Here is a 22,748-nt window from a genome sequence, read left to right as displayed (position 1 = left end):
CACGTTTTTTGAAAGTGCATCTAGTGGTGCTAGTAACGGTGGTCCTATGATAGCAACTCTAAAACATGTCTCTCTCAACTCTGAAGCGTAAACAGAGACAAAACGGTCATTGATCTTGTGGAGCAGATCCAAGTCAAGCTGGACCTTTTCGCGACCGACTTGAGCACGGGTCGGATACTGCATTTTCCGACGCTCCCCAAACACATCACATCTCCGGCACAAATCACGGATGTGATGACAGATTTCATTGCGAGGTTGAAAGAGAACTTTGCCGGTCGATTGGATGGACTTGCTCTGCCCACAGAGGTGATGATGGGCTTTGCCAGAGACCCCTTCACTGTTGCAATAGAGGGGGACGTATCAACCCGAGCAAAGGAAGTGGTCCCCTGCATCGACAAGGGGAAATATACACTGGAACTTATTGACATGCAGCGCACTAACGGGGAAGCAAAGTTTTGGAGTGATGTCAAAAAACAGCAGTTCCCTAACGTTCAGAAAGTAGCGATCTGTGTGCTCAGTATGTTTGGATCAACATACACATGTGAATCAAGCTTTTCACATGTGAACTCAATCAAAAGTAGCACTCGCTGCTCCCTGACTGACAGCACTCTTCACCAATGTCTTAGGTTTGCATTGACATCCTATGAGGCAAAAATCACTGCTCTTGTTCAAAACAAAAAATGTCCCTTCTCCCATTGAGAAAGTCAGCGATGACAAATCACAAATGAGGTGATGGTAAGCACCTAGTTTACTATAGTAGGCGTGTAGTGTAGTATTCATTCATATAGTTACCCGTATTCCTTGTTATGGGTTTGTGCACTGAAGGGTTTGACAGTTCTTTCTGTATTCATTTAAGTGCACTTTGTAATGTGTCTGGGTCAAATGTGACCAAAACGTATGATTTTTTTGCTATTACTTGAAAAGTGAAAAAATAGTATTGCTACAGTACTACCTCTTTGTGTTGCATTGGAGCTCTTTAGCTGTTTTCTTTGTATGTGAGGACATTTATTAAGACTGCTATTATTGTATTCAGTAAATGCACTTTGTGATGTGCCTGGTTCAAAAAACATAACCTGAATATTTGACTTCTAAAGCAAACAAATGTAATGCTACAACTGTGCACTTTTTTTTCAGATTCTGTTAAATTAATGCTAATTTGTTGTGTTTTTATGCACTTTTTGAACTACCTTTTGTTAGATGAACAATGAATAAAAATTGCATGTTTTTCATCGCAGTAATATGTGTTGGTTTAAAATGTGTCACTACCCACTTTTTACAGGCCGCTGAATGTCTGGCCCAGCTGAATTTTGTAGTTATAAAATCTGGCCCAACTGAATGTTTAGTTGAATAGCCCTGGTCTAGTATATGCTGAATTGGCCAAACAAGAAACCACTGGCCTAACAGCAAATGTCTATATTCTGTGTTGGCCTAACTTACTCATGCAACTCAGGCTGCATTTCATGCATGAAAGGTGCTATATAAATTATTATCACTCTTTCACTCGGAGACTCATAAGGCAGTACTAGATTTAGTAATATTACCCTGAATCTAGCTATTTATTTACCATATTGTATTGGAAAACATCTCTGAAACTCTGAAAAAATCATATTGCTAGTTTACCATAAAAGGCCAATTCGACCGATTGGTTGAGCATATTTTCCAAAAAATAATTACACCCTTGTTAAAACTTTGTTTGTGCATCAAGTTATCTAAATATGTTCAGTAAGTGCTCTAATACTAAAGTATGTCAAAAATGAAATGGTTACCTTACAAAAGTTAACCAACTTCCTCAGTTGAAGCTAGCTGAAGGGCATTCTGTTCGAACCACAGTGACATCTAGAGGTTGTTTTGTGCATAACATGTCAACCAAATGGCTGAATCAGATGGAGTTAAAGTTTTTTTTTTTTTTTCAAGATATCAAGACACAAAATGTGCTCTACCAAATGGTGGTGCTGGCTGTTAAAGGGTTAAAAAATATTCTTCATTTGCAGTATTTTATTTTAAAAGTGTTCAGAAAGACTGCATCAATGCTATATATAAAATATGAATATTTGTATTAACTTCAACAAAAGTCCATTTAAATAGCAGGCAAAAATTGGTTAATTGCCATGGATGTGGTGTTTGATATAGTTTACGTTCAATTTTAGGCAGAAACACGTATATTGACTAAACCCTTTTTAATACTTTACTATTTAGAAAGGTTGTTATGAGAAATCATTTCAAAAGTAAACTTTTTTTTCCTTTTATATTTAAATTGGAAATGTTTTCACACAACATTATTAATGTATACATTTGTATCCATTTTTTTAAAATGATGAATTATGAATAGATATCCAGCATGTAGTTCAACATGCAAATGTTCTAATACAGCGGTTTTCAAAGTGTGAGGCGCACCTCCCCGGGGGGCGGCAGAGAGCTTCAGGGGAGGCGCAGCTAAAAAGAAAGAAAGAAAGAGAAACAGTGAAATCTAGCTAGTTAACTTCAGCTAACTTTATGCGAGCGGCAACATGGATCGATTTTTAGTGAAGTTACCTAAAGTGAGAGAGGAGATAGCGTCTGGCAGAAAACATCACTTGCACACTTTTGGTTGTCTGTGGAGACAGAGTTCCCCCACATTGCCAAAAAGGCTGTAAAAGTGCTCATTCCCTTCACTTCCGCCTACATGTGTGAGTGCGGGTTTTCCGCATTGACTTTGATCAAAAGCAAGTACCGGTCAAGCAGGGGTGGATCTACCAGGGTGGCATGGGGTGGCAACTGCCACCCTAAAAATAACCTTGCCACCCCAGCTGACACCCCAGTTGGCAGCTTTGTTTTGAAATAAAAGTTGTGGCTCATCGGACATTTATGAGAGAAAATCCCTAATGTCTGAGTGCAAGTGAATAGAGCACAAGACGCAAGCCTTGTAACCCCTCCCCCGGCCCTGGCGCGAGTGTGGAAATGTGATTGGCGGTCATTTCATTTGAACGGGACGGCGCAAAACGAAAAGCATTCGGACCCAAGTAGACTGAAGGAATGAGGTATTTGCGGTCTACAATGACAGAGAAGAGACTGTCAAGTGCTGTACTCAGCATTGAATCAAAACGCACTAAAGTTTTAGATCTTAAGAAGTTTGTGAGGCGTTTTGCTGAACAAGATGGTAATCGCCGCATTCAGCTGATAGGCAGCCAATTTGATGCTCTGCTCACAGATGACACGGTGAGCATAACAAACTGTTAAGATGATGACCTTGTAACGATCAACTATCTAACAATCTACTCTTTCCACCAAATAGTCTGCACAGAAGTGTATTTACTACAGTCTATATCCACACATTTACAAAATAAACAAAGACAGGTTTTATACGTTATTCAATTATATTCACAGTTTTCCAGCCAAACAAAACACAAACAAAACTCAACAAAAAGTCAGCTCGGCGATACACCGAAATTATCTTTACTGCCTAATCCAGGCCACTATTAGTTCATTGACAAAAAAACTGTTGCTCCTACGCCCGTCGGCAGCAAAAAAACGGAAATGTTTGTAGGCCTATTTAGGCTATAATCCACAAAAAGAAAAACACAATGATCGGCGTGGCACAAAGGAGCGATCTCACCCTGTGTTGGAGAGAATCTCTCTCTATATGTGTGCGTCCTCTCCACGGGTGCGTCCTCTCCACGGAGACGTGCTTATTGGTCAGATCGATGCAATATCCACATTCAGTTATTTTCCCCGTTGCAATAAAACTTAAATATCACTTTGGATACCCGCATTCGCCACGCACGCACACACTTCCTCCTCCCGTGAGAACCAACCTCTGGCATGCCGCGCCAGGTGAATATGTAGATGAGGCTTAATGACCCACACCCTCAAACCGTACATAACAGTGGACATTAAGAACTGCAGTTGCGAGGATATTATGTATCATAGTTCATTTAATTTCATGATAATCAACATGCCTTAAAGCCCCGAGCCTGTTTTTCAGGTATTCCCAGAACAAATGACCATATCTTCCCTTCTAAAAGGGTTAAATTAATAATCTTTTTCTCAAAGCAAGGTTACACCTGTGAGTTGGATGTAGAAGTGTCAGAATCAATATAGATGTTTTTATTTTTTAAGTAAATTCAGATTGAACACAGTAAAAAACGGTGATTTAACTAGGCCAGTAGGTAAGGCATTCCACTGGATAATAATACCCCTGCATTATAGCAACAACAATAATAGCAATAATAATTGGGATGGGGGGCGCGGCTGTTCTTATGTTCTCTGAGGGGAGGCTCACCTTCCCACACTTTGAAAACCCCTGTTCTAATACAAGTAAATGTATGTGTATAACATGGAAAATGAAATAAGTTTTATAGGAGGATGTGGATTTATTTTCTCTCACCAGGGGTGCACACAACTTTCTCAGTGAGGTACTCAGATGAGTACCTGGAGTCAGTGTTTGGTACTCCAACTTCCGGCTCCCCTCAAAGTTCCCATGAAGCCCTCTGTATCGCGAATGTCAGCGGGTGGGGGTGCTAGTGGAGTATGATGAAGCCCTCTGTATCGCGAATGTCAACGGGGGGGGGGGGGGTAGTAGTAGAGTGCAGAGCTTCGTGACCACAGAGCGTGTGAACGTTGTGATCAGCTGTTTTAGCGCAGTGCTGCTGTACAGGCCGACGTTAACAGCAGCCCTGTCTGTGCACACGGAGACCAACTCCGTCGTCCGATGATCTAACCGCCTTCTGGAAAAGCTTCACATATACATCGGTACGCAAATGCGCTTTGTGACACAAGTGACGGTACGCATTTCAGATTGTTGCTGCGCATGCGTACCTGCGTACCACTTATGTGCACCCCTGTCTCTCACCTTGTAATTGCACATCAAACCATCTATAATTTAGCTCTGGCCTTCACTCAGAAAAAACATTTTGTTGAACTGGACACATTTTGCACTGACATCCAATGACTGGGACTGATGGAAGAATCTGCGAGGAATGAACTAGGAGCAGAGAAATAATCATATTTTAAAAGACAGCAGCTTCATAAGAGGCCAACAAGAGTGACAAGGTGTGTCAGTGTGCTGAAGGATAGCTGTGACCAGCTATCCAGGCCGGTCTCTAAAGACTTTCCATGGTGTAAAAATGCTGCTGCCGGAGTACTAGTGCTGATATCATGTCTACCATCCTCTTAAAATACTCTGTCCAACAATATAAGTCTCATGAAGAAAGGTGTTTTCAAGCATATTCAAAATAGCAGAGAAACATGCATTCTTGTACTCAGGAGGGGACATTGACAGAGGATTACTCAAAAAGTACACAGTAAAAGTACTTCATAGCACTTGTGGGGGTAGTTTCACTAGTACTGAGTCCAACAGGATCAATCTCATGAAGAACTAATGGCAATAACAAATGATTCCCTCATCAAACTTAGCAGAAGTGGCTTGATTTTGTTCTCAGGAGGGGACTTTGACAGAGGACTTCTCAAAAAATACACAGTAAAAGTACTTCAATGTATTGTTAGTAGCAGTCAATCTAGTACATGTAAATGTATATACAGTGGGGCAAAAAAGTATTTAGTCAGCCACCAATTGTGCAAGTTCTCCCACTTAAAAAGATGAGAGGCCTGTAATTTTCTTCCTAGGTATACCTCAACTATGAGAGACAAAATGAGAAAAGAAAATCCAGAAAATCACATTGTCTGATTTTTAAAGAATTTATTTGCAAATTATGGTGGAAAATAAGTATTTGGTCAATAACAAAAGTTCATCTCAATACTGCAGATCACTGATCACAGTAGTCACCTTAAAATATTTGTTTGAATGATAATGCCACCTTTGTGTACTTTTTGATCCTTTGACGGGAACTTTTTAAAAACAAAACAGTCCAGTCTCTGCACAGTTCTCTTAAATAGAAAGACTTTTTATTTATCTCTCTCTAAACCGCACACAAACATACTTTCCCAGCGATAATTACAGTATAACAATAGTACTCATTCCTGGGCAGGACCTTGAGCTTCCTGTGGTCAGGTTAAATTCAGCAGGTCCACTGAGGTCAGGGAGCAGAATCTGTCTCTGCTGGCACGGCTGCCTCTCTGTGGGACGAGGTGCTGGTGGAATTACAGGCCGGACCGCCCTGCATCAACACGCCCTTTCCGACTTAAGGCAGCCTGGGAAAATCCACTTGTCTCTTGACCTGCTCACTGGAACAAGCCGGCGCCAAACAAAGATTAAAAATCATCCAGAGAAAAAGAATAATACTAATCTTCTTAGGAGAGTTGAAGATTAAGAAATATTAATTTAGTGCATGATTTGGAAGAGAGAACAACAATAGCTGATTTCCCCAACAGCTGTTTGAAAATGTAGGATTTTATCGAGTCATTTATTCATGCTTTTTTAAAAGTCTAATTACACTCTAATGATACCTAGTAAAACCACACGTGATTAATCTAGTTTAATATAGTTGCATTAGATATCAGTAATGCTAAATCATGCTCACCTCCATGCTCCAGATGTGAGGTGATCGCTTATCCTAAAGGGGCACCCGGGCCGATCAGATCAGTTAAGGGCATGAAGGGAAATAGGCCATCGGCACCCACTGAGAGCTTAGATAACATATGGTGCATAACAGTCAATAGGTGTGTGTGTGTGTGTGTGTGTGTGTGTGTGTGTGTGTGTGTGTGTGTGTGTGTGTGTGTGTGTGTGTGTGTGTGTGTGTGTGTGTGTGTGTGTGTGTGTGTGTGTGTGTGTGTGTGTGTGTGTGTGTGTGTGTGTGTGTGTGTGTGTGTGTGTGTGTGTGTGTGTGTGTGTGTGTGTGTGTGTGTGTGTGTGTGTGTGTGTGTGTGTGTGTGTGTGTGTGTGTGTGTGTGTGTGTGTGTGTGTGTCCAAATAAAACACACCTGAACGTTGTCCTGCAGTGTCCAGCGATGTATTGGCTTTGCTAGTGAATAAGTAAAGGCACCATTTACCTGAGGGTTGAGCTCCATGGGTTTTCACAGCAATGCACCCAAAGAAAAGTAAAAAGTATTGACAAAAGCAATCAGTTTACCTTTTTGTGAAAACCTTCAATTTCAGGCGACTGAGACTAATGCATGTAGCAAATTGCACGTCTCTAAATCTTTAGTGCAATATAATTATACAAATTGGTTTTCTAAATACATTTCAAATATTTCTGCATGGATTCTATGCTTTCATATGGGCAAAATGCTAATCAACTTTCCCAATTGGTTAGAATCTATAATCCATTGTGTGTCACAATCTTAAAAATCAATATTTTAGTCTTTGTTTCTCCTGCTGTTGCTTTCAACTGAGGTTCATAATGATCAATATTCTTATTGGAGGGGCAGACTGTTGTTCTGACTTAAGTTATGACATCACCAGTGATTGGACCACATTTTTTAGTTATGGGCCAGTTTGTGTCTAGGGATGAAAACAGTTTGCTGTGTTTTAAGAAGTTTCAATCTCCTAATCCGTTGGCTGTCTTTTGGAGGATTCAGCCCTTATTTTAGGGGTTGCATTGTAGCAATACAGTCTATGATTGTAGCCAGTGGATAACCAGATAAACAGATAAATCCAGCCCCATTATTTGTTATCTCTTTCAGACAAGCATAAGAGAGCAAGACAAATTCTTTATATCCTTTTTTATAACACAATCATGTGCTTGTGATGATTTTCCCGGTGAGTTTGGGTGTTGGTATGGTTACACTTCTATTAGACTTTGAGCTTTAAAAAGCTCCAGTTGCAGTGTACCTGTGTGGTTTTGGCTTTAATTAGATATGCATTGTGTTTTTCTCACTTGCGTCTTTGCCTACACACACATACACAAAGATGCCTACACACCCAGAGTCCCCTGTGCATTTCTCTCCATGTGGAGTTATGCGAATTGACTTTCAGCAGCCACCTGTGCAGGGGTTCATGGCTTTGGCCTGATGTGCTGTCATGGAGCTTTGATGCTTCATCATGTAACCTCTCTGAGATACTGAGAACACCTGTCCTTGCACTCATAAGGCATGCTAATACATGGCTACACATGGTGGCCTGCTGCCTGACCTTGCTAGGACAGCAGGAGTCATTGGAGAGACCCGCCATGGCGGCCCTGCAGGACACAATGTGGCATATGCTCACTCTGTATAGCCCATAATACATGCAGAATAATCAAGTTGCAAACAAGGGAAAAGCAGCATAATCCTCTGGCACTTACAGCACTTAGTCAGAAAAATATAATACACACTTGAGCAAAAACAAAAAAGCAGAATTAAATCATCTTTGGATTCCATAACACCTTTTTATTAAGAACATCCCTTAGAAAAAAGGTGACACTCCATTGCTGTTGGCAAGTGTAGGTAACTCTAATAAATGAATAAAACAGTAAGAGCATGTGTGTGTTTTATTTTCATCCTGAGCTGTTGTTATTGTTTTTATTTTTTCAGAATGTGCTTGAACGCCACCACAGAAGTGGAGAATAAATACTTTCAGCTAACATGGAAACTTGTAATTAAACTCTATATGCGCCACATACAACAGATTTTCTCCACTTGTCTCGTCTGACCATGTAGCTCTATTTCTCTTCTCGCAATCTGTTAGCACATGCACAGGCAACGGACATCTGAACACCCACCTCCCAGAGCAACACACAAACACGTGCCTGCACACGCACACATTAAAACACACAAACCCCCTCTGCCAAACCTAGCTATAATAACCTCCACAAACACACAAGTTTTTCTGTGTGTGTCTGTTTGTCTGGGAAGAGGGATATTATTGTCTGTCTCTCCCCTGCTCCTTCCAAGTGCACTTTTCAAGGTGCAGGGCTTGGTATCTCCATGGCAACAGCAAAGCGACCAGGAGCGGCGGTGGGGATGGAGGCGAGGGCGGGGAGAAGGGCGACAGGGTTGGTGGTGGGCTTGATGTTGAAGTGTACAGGGGGGGGTCCTCTGGTCACAGAAAGGCATGCTGGGTACATGCACTTGGGAACATTGTGACATTTTCGTGTGTCTTGATTATGCAGACTGAAGGCAAACAGGGTGTGGTTTCCCTCTAGGTGTGTGTGTGTGTGTGTGTGTGTGTGTGTGTGTGTGTGTGTGTGTGTGTGTGTGTGTGTGTGTGTGTGTGTGTGTGTGTGTGTGTGTGTGTGTGTGTGTGTGTGTGTGTGTGTGTGTGTGTGTGTGTGTGTGTGTGTGTGTGTGTGTGTGTGTGTGTGTGTGTGTGTGTGTGTGTGTGTGTGTGTGTGTGTGTGTGTGTGTGTGTGTGTGTGTGTGTGTGTGTGTGTACGTTTTCAAACAGCCCTGTGGAGATATATGTACTGAGAGCCCAGGTGTGATCTCGATGCTGGGTGAAAGATGACCTCTCACTGCACACACACACATTTCTGTCTCAGTTGATGGTCAGTGTGTGTGTTTGTAGTGTATAACAGAGACGACCAGGTACTATTTTATCGTTTTTGCGACCGGGTCCATGCTGGCCCAGATTTGTCCACCTCTGTCAATTTTTCTCTTCCTCTCAGTCTTTTTTTAACTTTAGTCTCCTCTAGTTGCTTTTGCCTTTCACTCCATTGTCATCTAACGTCTCCTTCGCTTTTTATATCCGTCATTTTCAAACGTACATTTGTCCCTTTCCATTTTAGTCTTATACAAGCCCTTTCCCCTGTCTGCAGGATGTAGGGCCTGTGCAGGTGTGTGTAACATCTCTGCAGGCTGTGATGCAGAAAAAGTAAAATTCCACACAAGTTTAATGGCTGAGGGGTGGGGAAACATTCTGTTTCAAGGACATTTCTCTACTTTTACATGTTCCAGTTTTTAAAGATGTGACTTGTCCTAGCCTCTTCTGTATGATCATACATTGGGGTAGAAGAGGAGTTTCCACATTGTGGGTCAAACTAGTCTTTAGGGCCTAATTTGGCTAAGACCTCAATCTTTCTAACCTCAATAGTGGTTATAAATTGACATGCAGATTATTTCTACTAAAGATGACTGGTTTTATGGACGTTTTGCAGCAACACGTTCTCACTCCCAACACGTCACATATTGATGGACGGTCAGGGCCCCTCCCCGTCACTCTATTATGTACAGGGTACCCCTTGGAAGTCAGTTTTCAACGGGCAGGGCGTCCCATTGACTTGCATAGAGGTCCCTGAACGTTGGTAAGAGGAGTTGGGATCGCGGCGAAATGCTCTCCGCAGATCCATTCTCACAGCATTTATCAACCTTTTTCTTACTCAATATCAAGCCACACTTATTGTTTTTACTTCTTTATTTTTAATTGAATAATGTAGTACTTTTGTTGCTATCAGTTATGGGGAGAGTAGAGGCTCAGAATACTGAAATCTGTATTGTTTCATTGTTTTTTCCTTCTAATTTTGTATTATTTTCTAAACCACACACTGTTATTTACTCAACAATAACACATAATTATCCTTGTGTTTATTTATTTGTTTGATTAATAAACACAAGTTGGAGTCTGTCAGGTTGCTTTAGAGAATTTTACAACCGGAAGTAAGTATTCTCTCCGCTTTGCTTGACAAACCCCGTGATAGTCCTCAAGCTCTGTGATTGGATGTTTGAGTGTTCGCCGAGGTTTTACGCCGAGCGTCAAACAACACTTTGAACTGGGATGGAACCACGGCAGACTGTCCAAAACTGGATTTGAACCGGTCCACCCCGTCCCCCCCTCCCCCACCCCGTCCCCAGAACTACACATGCTGGCTATTGTGTGTTTTGCATGCAACATGCTCTATGGAACGTCTCTACTGGGAATTGTAGTTTTAAAAGACGTTTTCATATTTCCCATAATAAGAAGTTGCCAGTATTAAACTGTGTACATCCCTGAAGGTTTAGGGGATAGGAAACACTCAAATTTAAAACATATAATTGATAAATGGGTGAAAATTGCTTGTGCCCATAATGGGCAGCATTAATATATACCCACATCACAGCTAAGGTCAGAAGAGCTTTATTTAACAGCTGGTCTTATGTCTGTGACCCCTCCTGTTGTTAATTGATAAGCCTGAAACATGCACTTGTCAAGGTTCAGAGTAAAATATGGCAGTAGCCATCGATCATCTTACATTACATTGCATTTAGCTGACGCATTTATCCAAAGCGACTTACAATAAGTGCGTTCGACCAACAAGATACAAACTTGAAGAAAACAGAATCATATAAGTACATGAGGTTTCATAGAGCTAAAACATTTCAAGTGCTACTCAACTGGCTTTAGATAAACCAGTCCTTTATTAGTATATAAGTGCTTTGTTAGTAATTATATCGCTCGAAGTGGAGTCGAAAGAGATAAGATATACTTTATTGATCCTAAGTTGGAAAAATGTGTGTTACATCAGCATGTGTAACGGTTGTAAATATGCAGTGGTGTTTATTTGTAAATCATTTAGTATAATCACACAAATGCTGTGTTTTATATTTAATAATTCTATTTTCTTTATTTATTGATTGTTCAATACCTGACAAGGTCGGAGATGAAAAACCTGGGTCGCAGGTTCCTCAACAGTGTATTACAAGACATCTATCAATATGTGTGTATACCTCCTCCATTAAACTGTCATTCTGCACATTTCTTATACTATCTACATACATCTTATAAGAGTATAGTCCATATGTATAATATCAGTTCAAATAAGTGCTTAAACATACAGTAGTTAGCATTGCAGGAAAGCAATATATTAGTACTTTGTCAGGCTTAATATGTATACCCCCAAAGCTTTTTTCTTATTCAAAATAAGACCTTAACCTAAAGTATTCTTTGATGTTTAAATAAAGCCTTATTAGTTTGTCTGTCTGTGTCCCCTATTAATATCTAATAATACAAATAATACATTTCAATAACGTGCTTTAACCACCAGGTGTCTATTTCTATTAGCTGTGCACCGTTATGGTGTACATATACCAATATACCGATTGAATCAAATATAAAAGTCAGCCGAATTAGTATTGATACTGCGAGGAGACGTATTGTGTGAAGAGAAATTGAAGATTTTGTTTGATTGCTGATATATTTATGATCCACGTCACATATTCAGTTTCGGCGGCAGTTATTCCTGTTTGTCTAGAAGTCCTCTCCAGGGCTCTATAAATAGCGAACTACGGCAGATATGTAATATTTAATGCAGCCGAACCGTGTATTACAATGCCGTTATGTGATGACCTTCAAAGAGAAAAGCAAGCAAACTCGTAATAAAGTATTATTTAATTTTTTTAAATGTTTTCGGATTTCACATCAACAGGAAGTCCGGTTAACTATAATGTCCGTGCGCAACAATACCCTAACCCAGTGGTTCTCAACCTGTGGTACACGTACCACTGGTGGTACGCCAGCTCCCGCTTGTGGTACGTGGACGAATCTGACATATAAAAAAAAAAAAAAAAGATTAATTAATCTTTTTTTTTTTTTTTTTATTCAAAGGTGGGGTAGGTAATTTTGGAGAAACCAGCTCGAGTGAGCGAGAATTTGAAAATACACAACCGGAAAAAATATGCCACTTCCTTACAGAGCATTCCACAGATGACATTTTTTTATGGATTTTTTGTCAAAGCACTAAAGATATTCATTGCTATCGGGATGTTAAGAGCATTTCATGGAATATAACAAAAAGTGTATCTCGAGCCGGTTTCTCAAACGTACCTACCCCACCTTTAACCTTTACACATAACACAGACATATAAAATACAGGAAACACAACAAAGTAAACAAAAAGACGAAAAGCAGTCACTACATTGTGCACAGTCGGGACATTAAGGTAAACTATTATTACTGCAAGAGCAGCTGATGGTAAGGACCTCAGACAACTTCAATTTAAAACAGGCTATAGGGACAAGTGCCATCAGTTTGAGGCTTGATTGAATAACATTAATTTAAAAATAAATCATACTATCAAAATACTACAACGAATGAAAATAAGCTTGAGATAATTGAAACGGTGGTTTAAATTAGTTCTAATAGGCTATTGCTGTTTTTAGATTTAAAAACGAAAACATTTATTTTATTTTATTTCTGGCGTTGCTAATTACGACCTTACTACCCGCTAACGTTGCAAGCAAGCTAAAGAAAGAAGAAAGCTGAATGATGTTAAAAACGTGGCTCAAAACGGGAGGTATTCGGAAGAGAGGTACAGAGGAGAATATTACCAGCGAAAGTGAACAAGTGAATGAGGAGGAGGACCGTCATCAACCGAGCACAAACGCAGGCTCCGCAAGCAACGCAAAAGTGATATGCACAGCCGCTGTGATGGAGGAGAGAAGTGACTCAGGAAGAAGGCATTTGCTCAAATAATGGAGAGAAGGCTGTGACCGAGGTCAAAAGTTGAAAAAGCACACACTTGTCCTTAATTGTTGTCTTTTTTCTTTTCTTTTTTACTTTGCCACCACAGAAATGGCAATAGCAAACATCAGCAGACTGAAGATGAGCTATTAGCCCTTAGGCTCATCTGCTCCTGGAGGCTTCATTATTATTGTGGAACTGAATTCCCAATAGGACATTTTCTGTTACAATGTAGGTTGTTGCAGGAGGCCTACATTCAAACTTTGGTATAGGTCCAGGAAATGAAATGTGTGTACAGTTGACATTTTTTGTGTGAGAATAAGTTATTATTTTGTTCTTTATATTCTCACTTGTGGAGAGAGAGAGTATATTTGCCTCCGAGTCCTGCATGGACTGTATTTTAACATTGGTCATATGGCATAACGCCATAAAGGCACGTCCATTAATTCCACAACCGGAATACATTAATGTAGCCTTTGTTTCTGCTAAAAGAGGTGTCGACCAGCTGGGGCTACAAGAACATCGGCGAAATCGAGTGTGACTATTAATAAATAAAGAATTATTATATTAATATTAACAATAACAACCGACCGTCGGGGTAGCATTTGCCGGGGAGCGTTCTCATGGCGTCTATTATCAACGCTATGGGAGGTCTATGAAGGTCTATGGGACGCCCTGCCCGTGGGCCGTCCGTCAATATGTGACGGGTTGGGAGTGAGAACGTGTTGTTTGCAGATACATAGAATTTTAACATTGTTTCTTTTCTACAGGTCCTCAAAAGTGCATTCTGAGTTACTGTACTTGATAATTCAATAGACCGAGGAGATTTAGCTTTTTCTGCCTTCCAGAGCTCCCTGTAAAAGTTCAATGATGATGTGGCAAGTGAGGAATCCCTGGAGTTTTACTTCATCCTGTCGGCCATGAAACCACCTTTTATAGGGGCATGGCCATTACAGTCTAAAAGAAAATTAGAGTCAGTGTTGACGAGACCACAAAATGAAACAATAGAGTTTACATGGACAATCTTTTTGTCCGCTTTTCCTAAACATGATTTTGATTTAGTTTGGATTTAGGTCTTTCAGCATTAAATACTGAAATTTGAGATCCAAACTTTGGTAAACACTCACAACATATAGTTATTTTCCTTGTTGAATATACTTTTTTATAAAACTTTAGTAGGAGCACTACTTGAAGAAGCATGGTGTACAGTCAGTAGCTGCATGAGGCTGAAGGCAGGGCATTGCTTTCAGTTAATGCTAATCTGATCATGATAACATTGTCAACAAGTAACAAATTGTTAAACACTTTTTTCAGGCAGTACCGTCTTTTCTTACATTTTCATAAAATAAGAACTTTTCTCAGAATAAAGGGCACTGGAAAAAGAGAAGACATTACATTTAACGTATTTTGATAGAAAATGTTAATTCCATATATATAAATTGCCCCCTCTAAGACCAACTTTGTGTTGAACATTTTGGTACATTTGAAGAGTCAATTAGATTGTGGCAAATTAATTTGAGGTCAAAATCGAAGGCATTTTCTAAACTCATATATATATAATCTGTAATATCATTATGACCAAAGCAAAGACGAAACAATATAATACACAAATCAAAGAATTGTTACAATTCTTCATAGTTATTTCACATTTTTCTGAAGTGCAGGCACAAAGATGGTAGGCGTATTAAATGCAGATTACTGTAAATCAAGAAGAACACAAATAATACATAAAAAGCCAGCTGAATTATTGACATCTTTGCCACACATCTATGTGCATTTAATTGTGTTCAAACATACTCAGCAGTTCAGAAAGTAGCCTTTAACCAGGATATAATTGCAACATTTGAGATACAACAGGGAAACATTTTTGCAGCTGATGGCAAGGCTACCAAGACAATTAAACGTTATTTAAGTAATTTAAAAATCATACATTTAAGTTGCCTACCTTCACATTCATATTTATGGGACATTTACTACTCCTTGCCAAAGCAAAAACATTCCTTTTGAAAAGTTTTTCCAACATAAAACAATACTTTGCTATTCGTATTTTTCATCTAGGAATTATACTCTTCAATATATGTATATTTATTTTATAACTTTAAAAAAACAAAAACTCTTATAGGGTCATGACCTCATATCCCCCTAAATAATATGTCTCTGTACTATGTTTTACCTCTGTTTAATCACCACTCCTGGTGCCGGAAGAAAAGTTTGCAGTTTCTAAAGTTTCCCTGTTGTATATTTTGCAGTTTTTGCCAACAAGTCCTCCAACTCATACGACCAAATAGGTCGATTGTTCAAGCGCTTATTAGGACCTATAATCACGTTTTAAAGTTTTCGACCTCTAGTGCTCCTGTTGACTGCAAATGCTCCGGTGGGTCGTATATTCACAAATAAACCTCTCTGGAAAATCCTAAATTGTAGGATAGTTTGGCCATTAAAATGCTTTTTGATTAGATTTCTAGCGAGAAGTGTATATTGTACTTTTAGAATCCACGTCCATTGGATGTGTAGATCAATAGTTTGAGGACACTACCTATACTGATTCAGCAATCACTGTAAGTTATATTCTTGTTTAAATAGACTTCTCTGTTTCATTTATTCTACTCTGTATAATTGTTCTGTAGTTATTGTAGCTAAAATGGCGATTTCTGAGAGATTTTAAATCTCAGATCTGCTCAACTCAACCTGTAACACAGGTCTCAGTGGGTCACGCGCCTCAACCCTGTATTACAATAGGCAGGAACACTCTGCTGTCGCCCACCAGCTGAAGAGAGTTAACTAATTAGAGGGGCGTGCCCCCACAGCTGTGAGAACTCAGCAATCAGGTGTCCATCTTAGGTAGCTCTTTCCTGGAGCGTCAGCTTCAGCCAGACGAAGACTGACAAAGACATTGGAGTCCTGCGGGAGTAAGACTGACAAAGACATTGGAGTCCTGTTGGAGTCACGAGGGAGGCAAAGAGGAGGCAAATCCTACTTTGATTGAGCTTAGTATCGCTGGTGTTTTCTTTTGTTTTATTCAATTCTCTTTGGTTTTTTAGCCCCTCATGCTATAATCATGTGTATTTTCTTCATTCCTGTTCATGTGTCCTCAAGCAATTATCACTGGCCCCGTGTATCTCCTAATCGATATAACCGGCCTGCTCTTGTGTATCCCACATGCTCCACTGAGATCCAACATCTCGTTTCAGGGGGCCTGTGGAATTGCCAGTCAGCTGTTCCTAAGGCTGACTTCATTTCTGGCTACGCTTCCCTGCAGTCTCTGGATTTCCTTGCTCTCACGGAGACCTGGATCACTCCATCCAACACATCCACCCCAGCAGCTCTCTCCACAGCATATTCCTTCTCCCATACACCCAGACCCTCTGGCAGAGGAGGTGGCACTGGTCTCCTGCTCTCTCCCAACTGGAGCTTTTCCCTCTTCAAGCTACCTAACTTCACTCCTTCCACCTTTGAATTCCATGCTGTCACAGTAACCCATCCTATACAATTAACCATTGTTGTTCTCTACCGTCCACCAGGCGCCTTGGGCGACTTCTTGGAGGAGTTAGATAATCTCCTCTCACACATCCCTGAAACTGGCCCTCCCGCTGTACTTCTCGGATACTTCAACCTCCAGACAGGGAAGATATCTGAACTAACATCTCTGTTAACCACCTTTGCTTTCTCACTGTCTCCGTCCCCACCAACTCATAACGCTGGCAATGTGCTTGATCTCATATTCTTAAGGAACTGCACTACTTCTAACCTCTCTGTAAACCCGCTCCACACATCCGATCACTTCTTCATTTCATTCTCTCTACCCCTTTCCAAACGTAACAACCTAATCTCTTCTAATTCTGCACCGCCGCAACCTTCGTTCCCTCTCTCCCTCTACCTTTGCCTCATCGGTGCTCTCAGCCCTCCCTTCCTCTGATTCGTTCCAACTCCTGCCTCCAAACTCTGCTGCAGAAAACTCTCCTCTCTACTCTCTCATCCTCTCTGGACTCTCTCTGTCCTCTCACATCTCGGCGGGCTCGTCAGTCCCCTCCTGCTCCCTGGCTAAATGATGCACTGCGTGCTAATAGAACCATCCTTAGGGCAGCAGAGCGGAAAATGTGGAAATCCAAACACCATGACGACCTCCTAACCTATCAGGCTCTCCTCTCCTCTTTCTCTGCTTCGATCTCTGAGGCAAAAAGCACTTTCTTTCAAGATAAGATCCAATCTTCCTATTCCAATCCCAAAAAACTATTTTCTATCTTCTCCACCCTCTTGGACCCCCCCAAAGCCCCTCCTCCCTTCTGTCAAGCGACTTTGTTAACCACTTTGAAAAGAAGGTTGATGATATTCGCTCTTCTTTTTCTGACTCACCGCTGGGTCACCAGACCCTCCCTTCACCCACTGACCTCCTTCTCCCCTCTCTCTCCAAGTGAGGTTCTTACCCTCGTTACCTCTGCCCGTCCTACCACCTGTCCTCTGGACCCTATCCCCTCAAACCTCCTTCAGACTATCGCTCTTGATATTCTACCGTTTCTATTCCATTTCATCAACACTTCTCTAACTTCTGGTCACTTTCCAAACAGTCTCAAGGAGGCAAGAGTAAACTCTCTCCTAAAGAAACCCACTCTCAACCCGTCTGATGTTATAAACTACAGGCCTGTCTCTCTCCTCCCGTTCCTGTCTAAAACACTTGAACGCGCTGTCTTTAAACAACTCTCCTGTTATCTCCATCAGAACAACCTTCTGGATCCGCACCAGTCTGGTTTCAAGGCAGGTCACTCAACAGAAACTGCTCTCCTTGCTGTCTCTGAGGAACTGCACACTGCTAAAGCAGCCTCCCTCTCCTCTGTCATCATCCTTCTGGACCTGTCTGCTGCATTCGACACGGTGAACCATCAATCCTCCTTCGCACTCTCCAAGAACTTGGAGTTTCAGGCACTGCACTTTCCCTCCTCACCTCATACCTCAAAGACCGCACCTACAGGGTAACTTGGAGAGGGTCCGAGTCCGACCCTTGTCAATTAACTACAGGGGTCCCTCAGGGCTCTGTTCTTAGTCCCCTCCTCTTCTCCTTGTACACAAACTCGCTCGGGTCTGTCATTAGCCCGCATGGTTTTTCATACCACTGCTACGCTGACGACACCCAACTAATTCTGTCCTTTATCCCCGCACAGAGACCCAGGTCGTCGCACGCATCTCTGCTTGTCTAGCAGACATCTCTCAGTGGATGTCTGCTCATCACCTCAAGCTCAACCTTGACAAGACTGAACTGCTTTTCCTTCCGGGAAAAGATTGTCCCACTCTTGACCTTACAATCATCATCGACACCTCTGTTGTTTCCCCGACTCAGACTGCAAGGAATCTGGGTGTGATCCTAGATAATAAACTGTCCTTCACTGCAAACATTGCTGCTACAACCCGCTGCTGCAGATACACGCTTTACAACATCAGGAGGATACGTCCCCACCTGACCCAGAAATCAGCACAGGTTCTGGTCCAGGCTCTCGTCATCTCACGCCTAGACTACTGCAACTCCCTTCTGGCTGGTTTGCCTGCATGTGCCATCCGACCTCTGCAGCTCATCCAGAATGCAGTGGCTCGCCTGGTCTTCAACCTTCCAAAATTCTCCCACACCACGCCGCTCCTCCGCTCCCTTCACTGGCTTCCGGTAACTGCTAGAATTCACTTCAAGACACTGGTACTTGCGTACCATGCTGCGAATGGATCTGGCCCTTCCTACATCCAGGACATGGTTAAACCGTACACCCCAGCGCGTGCACTCCGCTCTGCATTGGCCAAACAGCTCGCTGCACCAGCACTGCGAGGGGGACCCGAGTTCCCATCAGCAAAAACTCGTGGCTTTGCTATCCTGGCTCCAAAATGGTGGAATGAGCTCCCAATTGAAATCAGGCCAGCAGAAAGCTTACACATCTTCCGGCGCAGACTGAAAACTCATCTCTTTCGACTCCACTTCGAGCGATAGAATTACTAACAAAGCACTTATATACTAATAAAGGGCTGGCTTATCTAAAGCCAGTTGAGTAGCACTTGACATTTTTGGCTCTATGAAACCTGATGTACTTATATGATTCTGTTTTCTTCAAGGTTGTATCTTCCTGGTCGAATGCACTTATTCTAAGTCGCTTTGGATAAAAGCGTCAGCTAAATGCAATGTAATGTAATATTTAACGGTGCACAGCTGATATAAAAGGACTTGTAGTTTTTAAGGATATTACAGATTTTCTTTGAATATAACAATGTAAATACTGAGTTGAGAGAATAGTCAGGGGTTTTGGGTGATGGGAGACACATCTATGGAATCAGAATTTCAATAGCTTACCATTAAATGACGGATATACCTTTCTGTCTATAATGTTTTACTAATCAGATATTAATATATGTAGAACTACAATATGTGAAATAATATAGCATTATCCTTTAAAATTATGTGAAAACATGAATAAAACTACACATCTTCAGATGTTATACATACATAAGTGTCCTACACTAATAATACAAAGTTATTATGGCATTGTATGCTGTGTGTACCTTATTTGTAACATCTGTCTAGGTCGTCCTCAGACGAGCCCTCCATCGTCGCTTCCAGTCATCCCGGTTCTCCATACATCTGGCCAGTTCATTGGTACTTTGTGCTCCTGCGTCGTTCTTGAGTACGTCCACGTATGTTTGTGCGGGACGTCCTCGTGACCGATGCCCGTGTGTTGGTTCCCACAGCACCAATTTGCCGGCTGGCAGCTCTTGATGCCTTTGGCAATGTCCTGCTAGTCTCATTCTCCTGGCTGCAATTCTCTCGCTCACCCTTGGTATTCCCTCGTACAGGATGTTGTTGGTTACATGTACACTCTTGCTGATGTTAAGTACTGCTCGCAACATTCTGGTGTGGCATCCGTCTAGAGACTTTTGCAGGGTTGGCTTCAGGGTCCAGCATTCACTGCCATAGAGGGGAACAGACTCTACCGTTGCATAGAAGAAGCTGAGTTTGATTTGACGGGGAGGTTTGAGTTCCATACACTGGTCATGCCGTTCAGGGCCCTCCATGCAAGTGCCTTCCTCACCTTAAGATCTTGCTCGGTTGAGTTGACCCATGAGCCCAGGTACTTGAAGTCCTTGACTTCTTTAAGCACAGTGCCTTCTGTTGTTGTCAGAGGTGGATGTTCCGGTAAGATGTTATAGGTGATAACCTCAGTTTTCTTGGCGTTTAGCCTAAGGCCAAACTTGGCACACTCTGACTCCACTCTGTTCAGGAGTTCCTGTGCTTGTTCAACACTGTCGGAGAGCAGGCTGATGTCGTCCGCATAGTCCAGGTCTGTCAGGACTACTGTGGGGTGTCTTCTCGAACTCCTTGGTATTAGAGTGAAGCCAAGATCCTGCTCTCGTCCACTGATGGCCTTCCTGAGCGCGTAATCCAGGACCATGATGAAGAGGAAGGGGGCCAGGGTGTCCCCCTGCATTACCCCAGCCAGGATGTCAAACTCCTCGCTGTTGCCATCTGGGGTCACCACCCTGGCCCTTGTTCCTGCATACATGGTCTTTATTGCCCGGAGTAGATTGGGAGGGACACCGTAGGCCTCAAGGATCTTCACCATTGTGCTTCTGTGGATCGAGTCAAATGCCTTTTTGAAGTCGATAAAGCACAGTACAGCAGGCAGGTTATCCTTTTTCACCTCCTCGATCATTCTCCTTTGCGCCAAGATCTGGGCTACGGTGGTTCTCCCCTCTCGAAAGCCATTCTGGTTCTCCCTCAGGTGAGGGTCGATGGCGTGCCGTATCCTGTTCAGTATCATCCGGTTGTAAACCTTTGCGGTGATACATGTCAGGCTGATGCCTCGTTAGTTGTCTGGCTTTGAGAGGTCTCCAGCTTTAGGCACCGGGATGATGTTGGAGAGAGACCATATATCAGGCTGCATGTTGTGCAGTAGACACAACATCTTCAGAAACTACCTTTCGAACTCCTCACCAGTTGACTGTTACAGGTCTATACAGGTTCATGGTACAATGCATAAGCTTCAAATCGGAGAGGGGTCTGCCTGCAGGCCCCCACTCTCAGGACAGTTCCGGTGTAGGCTCCACTGTCAGGACACCTCCACTCTCAGTACAGGAAGTGACGATTCTGACGAACATGTGTTTTTCCCCGCCCCCCCCCCCTGAAGGACTCGTCTGATGGAAGTTTTCAAATCACAATGGAGACTCATCACGGAGGTGATGAGTCCGCTCACCATGCACTTTGGGTCGGCCTTGGTCAAGCCCTTTTGACCCCCTCAGCCTGGTTCTCGTAAAAGTTGAGTTAGCCATTTTCTGCTCAAATGACACCATGGAGGAATGTAACGGGAGTTGACAGGGTACTCTGCCCGCCTCACGAGTGCCTATTTTCACTTTTCCCCGGTTTTATTTATTTATTTATTTTTGGCTACTTCACCCGGTTCCTTCTACCGGGGAAACTGCCTGGTCTCGGGTGTCCCCCACAGCCTGTGTCCAGCCCCCCCCCCCCACTTTTTGTTGCATTTTTTTTCCTCCTCTCACTGATCGTAGTGCCGGTGCTCTGGCGGTCGGTTCCTCCTGCGGGTTCGACTCTGATGGCCGGGAGGGTGTTCTGCGATGGGGTGGGGGACTTCCCCCACTCTGCGTGTCTCTTCCTTCCCGGGCCGGCCGATATGAAGCATGACCAAGACGCACCGTCTGACTCAGGGGTGGAGGCTCCCGGCTGAATTTATATATATATATACAGTATGTATATACACATATGTATATAATAAGTGTCAGTACGATTTTATTTTGTATTTGCGTGCATTTCCTGTTCGGAAAGTGGCGCTGTACTGATAGTGGCGATCTTATTTTGTAATTCTTAGCGGGCATGCACTTCCTGTCATGAGAGTGGAGGTGTCCTCAGAGTGGAGGTGTCCTGAGACTGGCACCTGCAGGCAGGCTCCCATGTCAAATCGAGAGACTGAAACTGTATTTTTCTTTACCGTTCTGTTTTAACTTCACAATAAAGTTAATAGTAATATTATGTTTGATATTATTATGTTTTATTAACTAGACCAGGGGTTCCCAAAGTGTGGGAAGGTGAGCCTCCCCTCAGAGAACATAATCACAGCCACGCCCCCCCCTCCCAATTATTACTGCTATTATTATTATTATTATTGTTGTTGTTGCTATAATGCAGGGGTATTCAATTGCATTTCAAAGAGGTCCGGTAAGAGAAAATGTCATAAAATGCTCTGTTTTCGCTACCTTTCTCTTTTTTGATTTGCTGAGTGTCCTCCTTAAAACATTAAACAATAGCTTTTTTAAACCTCTTTATCTTTATGTTTTAAACATGTTGAGGTTAAGGATGGCAGCTTCCTCATACGTTGCACTCGGAGAGAAATAGTTGAGACGGAGATGTCTTTAGCAGCAGGGAGGAGTAACGTTTCACCAATGTTATGAGGTTTACCTGCCTTTGCTATCCGTAACGCCACTCAGTATGATGCTTCGGTTGCCTTTGTATTCACAGTGCTAAATGTGTCAATGACATTTTTCT

The 22,748-nt window shown here is 42.2% G+C and overlaps 1 protein-coding gene across 1 annotated transcript in view; it reads left to right on the top strand.

Annotated features, from left to right (window-relative positions):
* Nucleotides 1-21,933, top strand: part of LOC307033024 (uncharacterized protein) — a gene marked incomplete at both ends in the record, with an annotated part of 38,104 nt that extends 16,171 nt beyond the window's left edge. The window contains one exon of the mRNA XM_079671294.1: nucleotides 21,758-21,933. Coding sequence (XP_079527420.1) covers nucleotides 21,758-21,933 — 176 coding nt within the window. The remainder of the gene's footprint in view (nucleotides 1-21,757) is intronic.
* Nucleotides 21,934-22,748: the final 815 nt, after the last annotated feature.

The sequence above is a fragment of the Notothenia rossii genome (genome assembly GCF_949606895.1).
Source record: "Notothenia rossii genome assembly, chromosome: 3".
In the NCBI taxonomy this organism is placed as follows: Eukaryota; Metazoa; Chordata; class Actinopteri; order Perciformes; family Nototheniidae; genus Notothenia; species Notothenia rossii.
The sequence above is the reverse complement of the archived record's forward strand: the minus strand, read 5'-3'. Positions and strand labels throughout refer to the sequence as shown.